Source organism: Acipenser ruthenus, chromosome 22 (assembly GCF_902713425.1).
Source record: "Acipenser ruthenus chromosome 22, fAciRut3.2 maternal haplotype, whole genome shotgun sequence".
In the NCBI taxonomy this organism is placed as follows: domain Eukaryota; kingdom Metazoa; phylum Chordata; class Actinopteri; order Acipenseriformes; family Acipenseridae; genus Acipenser; species Acipenser ruthenus.
This window is the reverse complement of record NC_081210.1, coordinates 10,300,566-10,318,460: the sequence shown is the minus strand read 5'-3', so window position 1 is coordinate 10,318,460 and position 17,895 is coordinate 10,300,566. Positions and strand designations below refer to the sequence as shown.

Below are 17,895 nucleotides of genomic sequence, written 5' to 3'. Positions count from 1 at the left end.
GTCGGGTGGAGACTAGGAGAGAAAAAAAGAGCTCTATAACCTGAAAGATATCGAACAGATTGGAATGTGTTTGTTTTCATGTGGCTGGGCAAGGTCCCTCTTCACATGCTTTGAGGATTAAGGTCAATCTCTTCAAGTTCGCTGAGCTGTTTAGGAGCAATTTTCCTCTCCGGTAGCTCTCTGAGTCTCTCTGGAGATAAGCAGCAGAGGAACCAGCGGATTACCTAAAGACTTCACAGGTTGACTAGTTGCAGAAATAGGGATGCACCCGGAGCAGTGTTTAAACAGTACTTCCAATTTGAATCCAGGCATAGCTTTAAACACACGGGCAGAGAGAGCAAGGTAACATTTCTGGAATAAAACCATCGTATGAAACTAGCAACCTGTAGTTGCAGATTAGATGAGCAGAAAAATTACTACTCAGAGCTTTGCTAGTTTTATATTGCTAAAATGGTTTTATTCCTTGAATAAGCTCAAAGATAGGTACAGGCAGGTTTAGAGAAAATGATAATAATCCAGTCCAAGGTGTGCTGGGGCAACATCACCCAGAACCACTCTGAATTCTTAGTATAGTAAGGGGCATTTTAAAAAGTAATTACAATTATTTTTAAAGGTACTGAGATTCATACATTATTCTACAGTGGGGTTTCCTAACTCAGGGTATACTGGAGATGCCTGTATGTCTGTCTTAACTTGTTATATACCTGTAATGAAACTTTCTTGGGATGTTCTTTAGCACAAAGCTGAGTATCAGAATCTGCATCTTTGCATAGGCACTTCTATCACATTTACATTTTTAATGGGTAAGTGAAGGTGATTTACGTTTTCTTATTAAAAAGGCGCTTTAATGTTGTATTTATAACCGTGACAGGGGATGTTTGTTACTGACATGCTTGTCTTCAAGGTAAGACCCGTGGGCCCTATTCTTCACTGAGCTGTAATGAAACGGCATAACTTCATTAATTTAATAGGATGCTGTAATCTCTGTAATTAAACCAAGTCCCTTGTTCCCCATTACTCTTTAATGACCTTTAACTGTATATTGGATCTCAAAAACATGATTATTTAACCAGACTAATCCCAGGGCTTAAAGGAATGTGTTACGAGGATTGTGAGAAGTGAACCTCTTAGCCAAGAACAAAGAAGGATTAGGGGGGCTTGAGTGAAACCTTTATACCTTTAAAAGTTCTTGCATGTTCTTTTGGTTATTAATGCAATGACGGAGTATTGTGCTGAAAGCTTGATGTTCTATTCTCATTATTGAAATAACCAGATAATAAACATGTGAAAGTTTGGCAGCAGAATCCTGTTTCTCTGAGGTCCTTTCCTATCCAGCTGTTTGAAATTATTCCAATATTTCATAAACCTGACTTAGTTTCAGGAAATACATAATGCATCCCAGAGGCAAACTGAATACCCATACATAAATAACGCACCACAGGGAAAAGTTGTCTTCATATTGTTTCAGGTTTAAGTGGCCCCACTTGGAGAGAGAGGGAGAGTTAGTATTTCCCCCTTTTCTGTATTAAGTTGAGTTTTAAAAAAGGTCCTTTATTAAGTTATCCCAAGTACTAGTTTGTACTACTTAATTTTATTCACGTAAATCACTTGCTTCAATGAAGTGGTTACACTCTTGTTAAGCCACACTTAGAATACTCCATCCAATTCTGGAAACCGTACTACAAAGAGACATTTTTGCACAGGTACAGAGAAGGTCACCCAGGCTTTCTAAGGATCTAATACCAGGAGGTATAAAGACAAAATAATTAAATCTCTTCAGCCTACAAAGAGATGATAATTGAGTTGATACAATCCTAAATGCTATCGATAACATTAACCCAAGTCACTGTTTAGCACAGAGAGTAGGATGGGAGAGCACAAACGACAGTCACAAAATATTCTGATTACTGTACAAGCATGGGTTTCTTCAGAGTGCGTAGCTTTTATTTGATTTACAAAGACGAGTCATTTTTATACAACAAGGTTTGTATATGTAGATGCACTGTATATACAGCATACAATTATCAATGCAAATAAATTGATATAAACATGCAAAAACGAAATATATAGTATTGATTTACAAGTATGTGTGTAATCAATTTAGTGTACAGCTAGAACAAAAACCAGGAGGGACAGCAACCCTCCAGGACCAGGGCCCTGGTCTGCATACTGCATCAAAGCTGTGTTTAGAGATACCTTCTTCCCTGGGCTGTTAGTGGTGGATACACAAGAAATCTCCCCGGGGCAATGAACTCTACCTGGCCTGCACTTGATTGTATTCGAGTATGTGGGCTGCACTCAGTCCAATTGAATGTGTTGCTTGTGGTTGAGATTTTCTGTCAGCAGCTGCAGCCGTCATGTCTGACATGCACGGGCACATGTGCGCCATCTAGACAACTCTCTGGGCTACTGCAAGTACATTCCTGAAGTGATGTTATTAAAGACAGATTAACAAACGCGAGGACTGATCATTTTTTAAAGTAGTACAAAATCAGTACGTGGCAGAGCTCAGGCCCTGCATCTGTAAATGTAAATAGCGCAGGCAGAGCTCGGCCGCCTGTAGGCCAACTTTTATTTTCTCGTTTTTGAAGTGTTTTGTCATAAATATTTCTGAGCCTTTTATTATGCGTTTTCTGCGTATGAAAAAAAAATGCTAACATTTTTGGCACGAATATCAAATTCCGCTAACAATACATACTTCATATATTGCAACAGGACGCCAACATTTCTGGGCACAATAGGTTTTATGGGTGTGATTCATTTTGTCACAAATATTTATGGCTTTACAGTACATCCTTCTGCACTTGGACTACCATTGTTGAAACCCAAGTGGCGGCCACCTGCCACTGCAACCCTGTGATTGTAAATAAAACCAGAGTGGATACCCACACACAGTAACAGAACACCCATTACACAGTATCATTATTATTTTCAGTTTGCAGACTAAGATTAAAGGTTTCAAAAACCCTAAACGGCAATATTACGTTAACTCTAAATGTACTGTTTAATGGGGATCTTGCATAAGATTCTTTTTTTCACAAAGTAATCATTCAAAGCATCTTGCTACTGTGCTTATGCCATATTTCTATTTTTACATGGGACTACTATGTGAATGTGATTTACTTTTTCATAATGAAAATGAGCTTTCACTTTGTTTTTACAGTTGTGTATGCTTTTATGAGTAAAAAAACAAAATCAAGTCGACTTTTCAAAAAGTAAGACCAGCTCCCTATATCCCCGTTGGCGAAGATTTCATCCCCTTTTGTGACTAATAATACCCCAGCATAAAGGATAACATTTGTCAGGACACTGAAGAGGCACACAGCATACAGGATAGCTTTCCAGGATGCTGAAGAGGCACTGAAGAAAAGTTTGTCTATTAAGTTTAAAATAGTTTAAGTTTTGCCTTTGACAATTTTTTAAGTCAATCCAAACATACAATCATCATTTTTTTAATTGTCTTATGAGAAAACAGTCTTATGGAAATTCCATTGCTTCCCTCTTGAATTGCTCATTCAGGCACATTTCATATGCATGCTTTTGGAATTGTTTGGAAAAACAGATTCATTAACAACACTGCTGCTGTCCGTTTAGAATGGATTACAAAGGATGATGTAACTAAGTCATTTTTTTTTTTTTTTTTTTTTTTTTTTTTAAATGTCCCCTTACTTTTTCATGATGTTTGCAATCGTTCAGAGTGGTTCTGAATTACTGTTTAAACCTTTGGTATTGTCTTTGTTACGCTACTGTGACCAGGAGTTCAGCAGCTGCTCTTCAATTCCAGATGCATGCTGTAACACAACTCAGACTAGATCACCCAGTGTAAGAGCCAGCATGGACCAGGGACACAATGCAGTGTGCTGACTAGAACAACAGCTTTATAACTGGATCCTAGTCTCTTTATTCTGAAAGGAAAAGGGTCTATAACAAATGACAGGCAAAAATGAAATCTAATTTTTAAAAATATTATAATATTTTATGCTAAACATGAAGTTTTTTTTTTTTAAAAGATCACATTGATATATGGATTGTCTGTAAAATGTATGCCTACATGGAATATGATATAAAAGACTGTGGGATTAGACAAGGTAAAGTCTGCAACTATACCCTTTGGTAGTTCCATTACATGTGAAACATTTTCCATAGTAAATATCTTATTTTTGGTTGTTACTTTTAGGCAAATTCCCATATTACAGGCCCTTGTCATTTCCACTGAAGAGAACCACTTTTTTCTACATACAGGCCTAGTTGGTGTTACAGCTTTTTTTCCTAGCAAACGTAAAAGATGGACATAATTTGTTGACACAGTAGCTAATTACATTGAGAGAGTAGCAACATTATTAATATTATTAAGGCAAGAATGGCTGCGAAAAAATTAATTGTTGGATTTTTTTTCAGGTGGAAAATAAGGAAAGTGCAGTGTCGACATGCTGAACGATTGTAAATGAAGTTGTTGTTCAAAGAAACATTACAGTTCAAATGTATGGCTGTAGTTAAAGTTAGGATTAACGTATGTACAGTATTTATTGAAAGTACCGTATTCCCTCAAATTTAAGATGCCCTCGAATTTAAGACCCACCCTCAATTTGAGGAAAAAAGAATACATCAAATAAAGATGCATTTACAAAGATACAACCTCAACTGCACATATAAGAAAACGACGTACGGAAGCAGTTTGTGGCCGTCTGCTGTCACACAGACCATTACAGTTATGTGCGGATTCTCATATTTCCAGTCGTGATTACTGCACCTGTTTCTCTTCCTTTTTGTGAGCTGTGGTATTGCTTTTCCGATCTATCTAAGCTGGTACTGTTTGTTAGAACGGAGCCTAATAACGAAATGCTGAGATTGTAAAAGCTTCTCTTTGAATTCCTCAGGAAGCTAATGACGCTTCTTTGAAAATGGCTGCCTGTATGTCACGGATGATTGGAGATCGGGCAGTAACGTTTTTGTTTGTCTTTTCTCAGCAGTCAGTCACGTTGCTGTTTGTGTACCCGGGCAGTCACGTCTTTTGTTTGGGGATTTTTTAATACATGCATCACTATACTCGAATTTAAGACGCAGACCATTTTTGAGAAGAACAATTGGTGCGTCTTAAATTAGAAGGAATACGGTACTCATTACTTTAAGGTAATGTTGCATTTTACTCACAGTGTCTAAAATGGAGAGTAAATTATTTAATGACCCAAAACCTTATCTGGAGCGCTGTCTACATGTACAACAGTTCATGTCCTACCTGTTGAATATACTAGTCTGTGTATTCCATATCATTCTCTATTGTTCTTTCTGCTTAGGTCATTATTTAACAGGCTTACTAACTATTCCATTGAAGACGTTTCAACCACAGCTTCTGAAAAGACTCCTCAATACATTTTTGACGTGATGTGGTTTGAAAAAATGACAGCTAGGGGTGTGCAGCTGTAATTTCTGTCCCATCTCTTTTTTCTACAGAGGTTTTCAATCGACTAACTCACAGCTGCCACAGTTGCAGAGGGAGCAATTGTAGATGCACACCCCTGATTGTCCCTTCTAAAACCACTTCAGAAATTTTAACCTTTGGTTAAAAAAAACAAAAAAAACACATGAGTTAGTAAGCCTGGTAAATAATGATCGGAGCAGAAACAGAATAATAATAGATTATTAAACAAACAAAACTCAGGCTTTTAAACAGGTAACAAAATACATTGGGAAAATGTTAATTGTACAGTATATCCCTTTCAAGTAACCTTTAGAAACATGTCTCTACTTGTAGACCCTTATTGTGCTTGGGGCGGGAGCTGTAGTCTTCTGTAGTGGTTTGGTGTTTGACTGTCACTATTACTGAAATCTGTGCTACTCAACAGCATTGCATGATATATATTACAGGTAAGAAGGAACACCTAAAAACAGTTCCTTTAGGTGTGCGTTTGCCTTAGGCCTTCCCAAGCAGAGTTATGCCACTGTACTCTGCAGAATGAGAGCTTCAGTCAAGGTCATTTCTTCCACACCTGCTCCCCAGCGATGTATGTAGCTCTCACATTCAGAGAATCATCAAGGAAAACAAAATCTATGGGAAAAGAAACAACTCTAAACTCTCTGATATCTACAGTCATAAGAACAGATATCTTCCAATGTCATTGTATATATTTGCTCAGGGTGCCCTACTTATTTTATGAAGTTTGTCATCATTCTGGGTGGTTCTAGGTCCTGATGCACCAATAGCAAGTTACTATTTTTCTTTATATTGGTCTTTACCTGGCTTTGTCTGGAGAATCCTAACTGCCACCAAACAGACTTCCTCATTTCATTCAAACCATGTTGCAATGTTACCTTTCAACTCTGCTGGCCCAACATACTCTGCCTATAGAGAGGTGGGGCCAGTCAACTTGAAAGGCCACAGTGTCACAGATATAGAGAAAAATTATAGCAACTAAAACATCATAAAAAGGCAAGAAGGAGGTAATTTAATGTATTTTAATGTATCCACTCCTCAAGCTCAGGCACCGCTCCCCCCCACCCCCTCCCCCCTCAGTTGGTACGCTCCACTCACCTGCGTCTGAACCATAGTGCAGCGTCCCCTTCCTGTCACTGACTCCCAGCAGCTGAGCCGGGTGGAGAGAAGCTGCTTCCAGAGCCGCCTCCACGGTACAGCCTGGGCAGAAAGAAAAAAAAAAGTCTGTAAGTGAAGAAGAAAAGCAAGAAAGTAAGAGACATATTTCAAATCAGGAAGCCAATCAAAACGCCTGATTTCAGAAGATTCATGTACATCTTATTCAGCTCAGCTTTGGTCACAAGAAGACACTCCTATTTCAAAACAAGAAAGAAAGAAAGCTCTGCCGGCCTGTGTCTCACCAGAAGCCTGTAGGAAGTGGCGCACACACATATCCATGGTAGCGATGCTCCCGCACAGAGTCTTGGTGCCTGTGGAGAGATAGCAGGCAGTGCATTAGTACAAACTCATTTCAAGGTCACATACTCCCAAATACTGCTAGTCTTAGCAGTATGAATGTTGCATTTACTCTCATTCTCTTATACTGCCTTCTTCTCCTCCATCACCATTCACAAGAACCAAATTAACATATTAAAAATATATCCTGAGAATGAGAATGAGAACGGACTCCCTGACCTGCTACGTAGGCGTTGAGCCCCTGGATCTCGATGACCTGCTGCCCCAGAGTGTGCTTGCCTGGGGGAAGCCCCATCGCGGGGATGGCATCTGTCACTAGAACCAGACCTGGAGCAGGGCACAGACACAAAGCAGTGGCATCATAGTGCTGCAACAGGAATGCAACATTCCATTCAAACAAGCATTTCAGCTGAAGACTCCACTGCAAGTGAAAGTTAAACTCCACAATTTCTGAATGTTAAGACTTGTTAATTCTGCGAGTTTTTTCACTGTGAATTAGTATTAACGAGGGACCAAACCATGCAAAAGTAAACAAACACTCAGAAATTGTGTGACTACACTACATTTCTTTTTTAAAATTATAGTTTACCCGTTTTTCTAACTAATTTCAAATGCCCAATTTAAAAGTTGCTTCAGCGTTGCCACCCACTTATCGTCATTTTACGCTGGTATGGCAAATAAGATCATTAATACCATGTTTGTCACTGAATTCTAGTTTCTTTTACCATTTCCTATTTCAGCATTATTGAGTGTGTGTGTGTGTGTGTGTGTGTGTGTGCTGTGCTCTGACCTGTTGGATGGGCACGGTGGGCTATGCGAAGGGCTGCAGGGTTGGTGTGGATGCCGTCCGCGATCATGCCGTAGTACACAGAGCGCCCTGGGGGCAGCTGGTCACTCGTCAGCAGCCCCACAATGCCGGGGTCCCTGTGGTGAAACTGAGGAGTGGACATTGTCAACACAAACACAACTCCACACAGCATGAGATGAAGCACACTGTGTTCATGAGATGCTACAGGAGGAGACACAGAGACATACAGATACAAACACCTCTTGTCTCAGTGCCTGATGAGGATAAACCACAATGCTGTTTTTAAATTACTTTAGAACATTTCTAAACTGCTTGTAACCTTTCATGTATTGATTTATTTATGTAATCATTGGTAGAAAACATTCACATCTGTATCCAACCAGTTGTACATGGTTCCTTATATTAGTGACAACAACCGTTATCGGTATACATTCACCAAATTAAAACAAAAATGTAAATATCAAGAGCTAACAAAAAATAATAATAATCCAGTAACATCGCACCTAATAGAATTACCATCACTTTCTAGAACTCAAATTTTCCAATATGAACGATGCACGCATTATGGGTATTGAGTATTTGATTTTTTTTCTTTTCATGTAAAGAAAAACTGGCCCACACCTTTTACACTCTTTTCAATTTTGTTTGTATTTGCAGGCCAGGTAGTTAATGCACTATTTTCATGGCACTTTGGTAGACAGCGTGCACTCACAGGCAGCATGGCGTTGAAGAGGTGTGTGATGAAGGTGGCTCCCTGCTGAACAGCTTCCTCAGCCTGGGACAGGTCAGACACAGAATGCCCTGGTAGCAAGAGAAAGGACAGGCTGGGTCTCAATCTCTCATCCTACACACTGAGCTTTGAATTCCTGCTCACTTTTCTTATAGCTTACACAGATTTGATTTAGAATGTGTTTAAAACAAATGCAATGATGGATCCCTTCTGTTCACTGCTGTTGGTTTGTGAGTTCTACACTGAATAAACCTATAAGCAATGCACTAGAGTTTGTATAGATTTTTCTAGAACACTGAAAATATGAAGGCATCTCAAATGGTTTATGAGATATTAGCTGTTGGAATGGCAGTGATGTCATATCATATAATACTAAAAGCCACACATACCGAGTGACACAGTGACTCCCCTGCGTACCAGCTCTCGGATCACCTCCTGACTGCGGGGCAGCTCAGGGGCCAGCGTCACGAGGGCCACATTGTCCAGGCTCCCGTAAGTGTCCAGCAGGTCCTGGAAGCCCCCAGCCTGGAAGGAGCGCAGGCACTGCTCTGGGTGAGCGCCCTTCTTCTCTCGACTGATGAAGGGGCCTTCCAGATGAACCCCTGAACACACAGAGAGTTGGGTTAGCTCAGCAGGGCTGCACAATCAACTGCAATGCTGTAAATCAGGCATTTCTTTCAGGAGTTTTGTATCGGCTTTTTACAGAATGCTGCTGCAGGAGTTCTGACAATGTCAGCCCTTGCCTGGATTTACCTGTCTGAATGGCTGCCTCTTTTTGTCCCTATCTTCTTAGAGTTCATAAAAAGCCATGACACGGTTTACTGTATTCAAACACACATACCCAGCACCCCTGCTCCTTCAGCCCCTCCATTCTGGACACTGATCCCAGGCAGTACCTATCAACCAGAAAGGCAAAGCGAGATGCTCAGTGAATTCAGGGCCTTCATTGTGACTTTCAACCAGCTTTTAAGGTTTAAAGAATTAAAGGTTTAAAAGATCTTGAGTCCGGGAATGCCATTTAAAAGTTTAAAAAAGTGGTCAAAATGTAAAAAAAATAAAAATTAAAAAAATACACACACATAAACAGTTGTAGCAACACATGGGAACATGGAACACAATAAAATAAAAAGGTCCTTATGTACCCTTTAAGGTTCCCGATTAGCACTAATCTGGGACTACCTAATGTTACCGAAGGTAAAGTAGTCCAAGATTAGAGCTAAACAGGGTCTGTGAAATCAGCCCTAAAAGAAAACACAAAACAGCATAGTAGCTAATAAATGTTCAACCAAAAATGTCCTGTTTATGAGAATATTGTATTTATTTCCTTGTTTTCTTTCCAAAACCTTTCACCATTTATAGTAGTTTGATGCATTGCAAACCACTGTAGCTGAATACTGAAGGAGCATAATCAATGAAAAAATGCAGATAAATACAAAAGGTAAAATATAAAGATGACTATGAATGCTACATCAATGTGTCTAATAGTTTAAACAGCAAAGTTTAAACGCTGAATCTATTAAACATAGCTATCCAGGACAGTTTTGTGAAAATGTGTGTGAGGTCCAGAAAAACACTTTGCAACAAATATTGAATACAGACTCAATAAACATTGCATTTTAAAATGGTAATTGATGATTTTTTTAAAAAAAAACTTGGTAACTTATTTTGAGGGAATTTCTCATAAAAAAACCTGAAACATGATAGTTTAACAGGGCAACAGAAAACTTCCATTTACGTTAAAGTTGCAAACACAGATAACCAATTAAAAATAAACATGGCTCAGAATTTACATTTTCAACTAACCAACTTCAAACCTTCATTCAACGGATACATTTGTTCCGTACCTTATGGTAGATGTGAGGTGGAGAGGTCACCAAAGTTGGGCAGAAAGAGGTGACACCATGAGCCAGAATTTTCTTAGCGACCAATGAGACCCCACCTTTGACATCATCTGTTGCTAAGGAGAAGTCTATGCCATAGCCTCCTGGTGATCACAGAACAGCAAGAAAAAATATCAAAATACAGTTATAATTTGTTGTCATAACTTGGTAATTAATGAACAGGTTTAAAACGGATATCCCCACACAGATTAAATATCTTACTCTGAAAGGGGAGTGTTTTATTATAGTATTTTCTGCACTTAAAAAATAAACACATTTGACCTCAATTTACATTCTTTACCACAGAAAGTTTTTTTGATCATGGCTTACCATTTATCTGCACATCGATAAATCCAGGAGCGATTATACTGCCCTGACAATCGATCTGAGTGTCTGCATACCCTTTTTCATCAAAAAACAGCTTCTCTGGGTTCAGAATTGTACCTTCCCGCACCCAAAGGTCCTCGCTGGAACACAGGAGGGACAGACAGTTAGAAAGTTTCTCTGTGGTTCTAGGTAGACAAATAGACTATTATATACTGTAGGCTTTATTGTGCTACCGGACATTTAAATACTGTCTAGCACCTTCCTCACATATAAACCTAATCTTGTATTAATTAATATCATTAATGTGTATGATATTAAACAGAGCTTGATATTATTATCAGGAGCTTGTCCTCATTGACTCCAGTTGTAACATTTCCAGGACTTTTCAATGTGGTGATAATAAGCAGAGTGTGACATTAACAGGAGTGATATTAGGGAGATATTAAAAGCAAGAAAAGACCTGTGATGTTCACCCCAGAGGCAGTGGTCAGGCTGGGTGTTAGCGCAGGTTACCCTGGCTGCACTGCACTCACCTCTGCAATTCCTGCTCCTTCAGGATCCTGCAGTTCATAAACTGTGTGATTGGGGCGTCTGATACTGACTTATTGGACGGCATTGTTCCAAGGACCTGTGGTGAAAGAAATGAGAAGCCACTGATCCTCAGACAAGCTGCCGCAGTAGCTTCATTGACCATATTAGTGCCTCTCCCCTTTGTTGGGGATGATTTTCAAAGCTTTTTACTCCAACGTGTAAATAACTCAATTTAATAACTGACTGACTGAATTACCTAGTGCTAATACCGCTAGTACTGATAAGTGAGAAACTCATTCCTTTACCAAACGATTGTTATAATGAGGTAAATACATTCGATGTTATGTGTGTTCCACATCTACAGGACACCCTTCATGGTTCTCAATATACTGTACAGTGACCCTAACTTTCCCGTACCCCTGAATTGAATCCCAAACCAGGGACAAAAACTGTCAAGCAGCGGCTGTGAGTACCTTGAGGCAGCCCCTGCCCAGTCTCTCCCAGCAGGATCACTGTAGGCAGTGCTGTCTGAACACTCCTACAGTGGAGACAGAAGAGGATTAATAGGCAGTAATTCCATGATCCTTGGTCCTTTCCTTTAGATTCAATCAATCAAACTTTATTTACATAGCACACTTCACATCAATAAAGGCATCTCAGAGTTCTTTAAATACAATAACATTTACATAAATGAGAAAATATATACATAAGAAAATGCATGCATGATAAAATGAAATCCAAAACATTTAAAAGTACAAACAAAATAATGTACCCTAGGCGATATATCATTTAGAAGTGATACACATTTGTATTTTAATAATTAAGATCATTTCTAAAATCATGAAATAACAACACAGTAAAAACAGATGCCCAGTTCACCTCATGCATTTCAAACTATGACAACTGCTCTGAGAGATGGAGTTTTAATAGATGTTTAAATTGGAGTCATTTAAAGATTAATTATGGAGGTACGACAAATCTGATGGTGTACAGGTATTGTTTACACAAGTTGCGCACATTTCAGAATTCAGCTTCAATGCTCAAGAACATTCACAAGTTTTCTTTAGCCCGGCCCCTTCAATATGACCTTTCTTCCGGACTGAATCTGGCACCGCCTTGGTGTGGTGCTCATTCTCCTGGTCTACCTTTGGTCCCTAATCACTCTGGAAAGCTGAACGAATGCAGTATTTTACTTCCACAATACTGCGGATCAAGTCCACCCAACAATGCTGCTTGTACTTGATGGTGATGGCTACTTTCAAGACTATACTGCACCCTTTGCCAGTGCCAGCATTGTGTGTGAATGGTTTGAGGTGCATGACACAGTCACCTTGTGGAGTCTATGCCAACCCGATATTAGGTACAAGTCCTAATAAAGTGGTCAGGTACAGGAATGGGTTCTGTGAAAAACTCCATATGAATGAAAATAGTAGTTCTAGGAAATTGTAGTTAGGGTGATAGTATGATTGACTAACTTTATAAATTTCAGTACAATTTGACATGGTGAAGCCATTTCAACCACTCCTGGTTTTACTACAAGCTTGATTAGAGGTAACAAGCTCAGGTGTGTCTTATCAAACTCATAGTAAAACCAGGACAGGATCAAACTGCTATACAACAGGAGTCTTATTTCCATCCCTGTTAGTAACAGTAAGTGAATCTTATGGAACATATATTTTTTGTTATCCAGAGTGCAGTTGTATGAATCTTATTGTACGTCTGTCCCACCTTACGTTTATAACAACTACATTTGCGTCCACTGTACACATCACTATAGCATACTGTGTATGCTTTAGTTCTGACATATTATACCGGTGGCTATACAATTCCTGCATTGCACTCAAAATGAAACTCAAGGCAAAATCAGCGATCAGTTATCTGATTTCATAGCGGTGTTGCAAAACAAAGGCTGGACTTTATCACATGCAGGAAATTGTACTCACAGTGAAAAAGCAAGCGCTTCAGTTTTCAAACTTACCCGACAGTGTACCCGACAGTGCTTCAGAATATTTGTTTCTGTATTTGTAGGCACCGGTATATACAAAGACCGTTTTTTAAATAAAACGTTTCAATTTTCTCTACATACGTCAATTACCTATAGTGTGTTCTCTGCGCACACTAACCGTAACCATGTCCGTGTTGCTGGTTAGTCGGGATACAGTCATGTGAGAAAATAACTTTTTTAGGTCAGCTGATCAACATCCGACAGGAACTGCTGACCAATGCGCGTCAGGGAAAAGCCTCTCGAGGACTATCAAAATAAGCACTGTAGCCGCCATACTGGTAAGGTTAAAATGATTAAAGCAGTAAATATCAAAAAGCATACCTCTCCTGCTATAGTCATATAGGATTATGTAATGTGGATACTAGCCGACTGCATAAAAACCATGACCTACCCTCCTGACATTGGAAACATAGATCCTCTATGTATCCCTTTATGTTATCGATATTTTTTATTATGGAAGTCATATTAATTTGATGCTACACAGAACACACACACACACAAAGGAAAACAAGTTAAGATAGTGGTAATGTAGTTAGAAATAAAACAAATTAAATATACCCGTACTATTTTTTGCACTGCAAACACATCTTAACCGCGATTCCTTAAAATATTGGGTGATAGTGACACCTAGTGGTGATCACAACTCCTGTCATTTTATAATATTGGCTAATATTACTGTATGTGGTATGAACAATAACCTGCATTTAAAGTTACTGTGTATTGGGTTTCTGTAATATGATTCATTGTTGTTGCAGTTGAGGGCTTTGTGTTAGCATGCACATGCATGAAACACATTGGCATCGCCCTGGTGAGGGGCATGTGCTCCTGGTATACCCTGGGTCCCTTGATTACTCTGGAAAGCCGAGCGTATGCCGTAGTTTAGTTAAGCATCTTTGCAGATAAACACCAACCATCAATGCCGAACCCTGATGGTGATGTCTGCTTTCAAGATACCCCATCCACCATGCCAGAACTGAGCATGAATGGTTTGAGGAGCACCACTTCAGGCATCTTCCATGGCCACCACACTCCCCACATCTCAAACCAATTGAGCATGTTTGGGATGAACGTTCCTCTGCCTACTTCTCTGCACCAATTGTGTGAGATATTAATGACATGAATGGATTCCCTTGAGACACCTTCCAGCACCTTCATGGATTCTACTCCTTATCATAAGCATTCAATATTGTTTAGGTAACCATTGGGTCATTATTCATTGAAAATATTGGTGCTTGAATAAGTTTCTTATGTTTTCCCATATACTTTTGATTGTGTGTTTTGAAGGCATGGTTTAAAAATGCAACTGTGGTCCCTTTACCAGAGTGCTCCTTGTTATAATAATGACAGATCGTTTCCTGTTTGGTGTCTGTTATTTCTTTAGAGGACTGTGGGTAATCTAATGATTGTTTAGCTGCCACAATAAGGGATGGTTTAGCCTTATTCTTAACCCTCACAGGTGCAGAGCCCCTCTGGCAAGTTGCTCACATTTTGTAATTCTCAGTTCCTTTCAGTGAAGAGTGGATGTTTCTTTCCTCAGTTGGAATGATTTCAGAAAAGCAAATTCTTACTCTCTGCTGTTTGTTTCTGTTTACCATTGGGGAAACCCTACACTTCCTGTAGCTAACCTTGGCTCCAGAATTGCACTGCTGTACTCTAGTGAAATACTGACTCAGCAGACTTGTGTCATTAAACCAGAAGGATTTTCATGAGCACAGATTTTTTGCAGTTAAAGGAATGCGAACCAAGGTTTTTAAATCCATGTTGTGATTGTAGCAAACAAAATAATTCCATAAATTCCACTATACAGAGTTAGCAAAGATGTATTTTTTCTTTTAAAACATGATCTCTGACACTACACGAGGTTAAAGACAGGTTAAATGCTTTCAGATTGTCCTGCACTTTCCTGGTCATTTGACCCTGTGAAATTGTTCCCTCTCCTTCAGGCTTTTCTTTCCTGTCAGTAACCAACCAGCTGTTTCTCCTAATGATTGACATACTTTGCAGCCAGTAAGATGCTTGACCCCGAGGTAAGGGAAGCAAACGTTGTTGTCCCTTGTCATATTTTAAAATGAAAATACAAGTTTGTTATATCACATGTTTTGTTCTGAACTGGCCGCCAGGTTGAAACCTATTCCCTAGTTCATCTCAATCCATACAAGTAGGCTGTGTTAAATTTCTTGAAGATCTGTCTTCATTTACAATATATTTGCTGCTTAAGTGTGACGTAGAGACAGGCAGATGGACAGACAGACAGGCATCACACCACCCCTGGATTATGACACACAAAATAACCTCCAAAGTTGTTTTGAAGTCAAACCCTGTACACTTCTCTGCTAAATTAAATTCCACCCGTGTTTCTCTGCCTGTCTAAACTTGAAGAGTCCCACTGAGAGCAGACAGAAAGAGGGGTCTAGTAGTTATACAAGCACCTCTCACTCAAACCAGTGTTGGGATTTGATCCCTCCACAGATTTGAAATATCACAGTTACAGTAGCTTAACTATTGCATTCTTCTTGTTTATACACAATGCAGGGGTAGTCAAAAGTGTAGAGTGCAAATCAAATGATGAGGTTGTATAACGCACGAGTGAGACTTCACTTAGAATACTCTGTTCAGTTCTGGTCACCAACTTACCAAAAGGACACTGTGGCCTTAGAAAGAGTCCGAGAGAAGAGCAACTGTCCCAGGGCTTAATGAAATGAGTTGAGAAGATAGATTGATGGAACAGAATCTATTTAGTCTAGAAGGGTTGTGGGTTCAATCCCTGGTAGGGGACACTGCTGCTGTACCCTTGAGCAAGGTACTTTACCTAGATTGCTCCAGTAAAAAGCCCAACTGTATAAATGGGTAATTGTATGTAAAAAATAATGTGATATCTTGTAACAATTGTAAGTCGCCCTGGATAAGGGCGTCTACTAAGAAATAAATAATAATAAATAATAATAGAACAAAGAATTAGAGGGAACTTGATTCTAAAATCTTAAAAAAGAGTTGACAAAGTTAACCCTAGCCTTACGGCAGCAGAAACCAGGTTCTGCTGAGCAAACGAAATGTTTGTATATACAGTATATATATAGACAAAGTGTCTTTATCGAAGTAAAAAGCCAGCAGCTTCTAGTGATCTGCCACTTTGGATCAGGCTTCCTCTTGTTTTGCTGGCCACAGGCTGCTGTACACAAGAGATTGCTAACTAATATAAAGCCACTTTGGCTGATCTATGGCAGGCAACTGAACTGAAGAGCAACTCCAAACACTTAATTGCGACCAGTCCAAATGAATGATCCTGATCTCCCCCTACTTGATTTGCAGCTGCATATTAATTATCCCTGGAATGTAATTACAAGGTGTTTTTGGAATTGAAGATACGTGGCTTCTTGGCTTGCTTGTATAGCATGTCAGGTAACGCTGTGTCAGCAAATACAAACTGCAGACATGTTGTCATACTGTTCACCCCTGAAGAATGTATACTCAACCAAAAAAGCCCCCAATCCTAAAGCAACACACAACTAACAAGCAGCTCTCAGATCACATGGCCATTAAATTTGACCTGGAAATGCCCTATTCTTCACCAAATCTCAAACGATTAGTGACTTTTCGCAATTTGAGATCTATTTTCATAAAACCTATTGATAGGTTTTATGAAACAATAGCGTCTGCTCTCCCTGGTGTCCCCCTAGTGGTTACTGAGGGGACTACAGGGTTAAGGGTGGCTTTGGAAGACATGGTTCAACTTTATAATAACAATCTGTCTATCATTCTCAATAATACTGCCCCTGAAAAAACTGACCCCATTCCTACTTTCCTCATTTGTTCCTGTTTTCAGGCTCTCAGTCCGTTTGTGACTAACATCATTAATGAGTCCTTGAGCTCTGGAGTTGTGCCCTCTGCATTTAAAATTGCTGCTATAACACCAACCAGTATTGAAAAAAACAAATCTTCCCATTGATAACCTGGACAGTTATAGGCCTATTTCAACCCTCCCTTTCCTGCCTAAAGTTGTTGAACGTGTTGTGGCACAACAATTAAATAATCACCTCTTGTTAAATAATCTTTATGAACCATTCCAGTCAGGTTTTAGACAGCTGTACAGCACTGAAACAGCTCTGGTCAAGGTTGTCAGTGATCTGCTGATGGCTTCTGCTTCTGGGGCCCTCTCTATTTTGGTCTTCCTGGACCTTAGTGCTGCTTTTGACACTGTGAACCATAATACTGTCCTTGCCCGGCTGGAGAACATCCTTGTCATATCTGGTACAGCCCTAGGCTGGTTTATTTCTTACCTCCACGAGAGAAAGCATTTTGTCTCTTTGGGCGGTTTCAGGTCTATTACTGGGTTGGTTTCTTTTGGTGTTCCCCAGGGCTCCATATTGGGACCTATCCTATTTAGCATATTTATGCTTCCAATAGGTCACATTTTTCAAAGTCACGGTGTAAATTTTCACGTTTATGCCGATGATACCCAGATTTATCTGCAAACCACACCTGATATTGACTTGGCTGCTTCTGTGCTCACAAATTGTATTGCTGACATCAAGCTATGGATGCAACTAAACTTTCTGCAGTTAAACAGTGACAAGAAGTTATGTTATTATGTACTCCGCATCAACTGCGTAAATCCAGTTGTCAAAACATGACTATTGATGGGGTACTAACTGAGTTTTGTTCTAAAATGAAAAACTTGGGGGTCATTTTTGACCCTAGCCTAACTTTTGAGCCGCATGTTCGGAATAT

The 17,895-nt window shown here is 39.5% G+C and overlaps 1 protein-coding gene across 4 annotated transcripts; it reads right to left on the bottom strand.

The window, feature by feature from the left end:
- Positions 1 to 1,904: 1,904 nt before the first annotated feature.
- Positions 1,905 to 13,367, bottom strand: LOC117431713 (N-acetylglucosamine-6-phosphate deacetylase-like). Of its 4 annotated transcripts, none has more exons than XM_034052989.3 (13): positions 13,141 to 13,367; positions 11,636 to 11,700; positions 11,165 to 11,259; positions 10,635 to 10,771; positions 10,269 to 10,408; positions 9,266 to 9,320; positions 8,814 to 9,026; positions 8,407 to 8,495; positions 7,677 to 7,821; positions 7,106 to 7,213; positions 6,832 to 6,900; positions 6,530 to 6,631; positions 1,905 to 6,046 (listed from the first exon to the last, which is right to left on the bottom strand). In XM_034052989.3, exons 3-13 carry the CDS (start codon positions 11,245 to 11,247, stop codon positions 5,973 to 5,975), a joined length of 1,215 nt encoding a protein of 404 aa, XP_033908880.1. In that variant the 5' UTR covers positions 11,248 to 11,259; positions 11,636 to 11,700; positions 13,141 to 13,367; the 3' UTR covers positions 1,905 to 5,972. The 4 variants fall into 4 exon arrangements, with proteins under 4 accessions (XP_033908880.1, XP_034782981.1, XP_033908882.1 ...); XM_034927090.2 differs by having other exon boundaries at positions 13,153 to 13,367; XM_034052991.3 differs by having other exon boundaries at positions 13,258 to 13,367.
- Positions 13,368 to 17,895: the final 4,528 nt, after the last annotated feature.

Coding starts and splice junctions, on each gene's coding strand:
- LOC117431713 (XM_034052989.3), bottom strand. CDS start 11,247: ATGCCGTCCAATAAGTCAGTATCAGACGCCCCAATCACACAGTTTATG. Junction 7,214..7,676: donor CCACCGTGCCCATCCAACAG/GTCAGAGCACAG, acceptor GCCCTGCTCCAG/GTCTGGTTCTAGTGACAGAT. Junction 6,632..6,831: donor CCACTTCCTACAGGCTTCTG/GTGAGACACAGG, acceptor CTTTCTGCCCAG/GCTGTACCGTGGAGGCGGCT.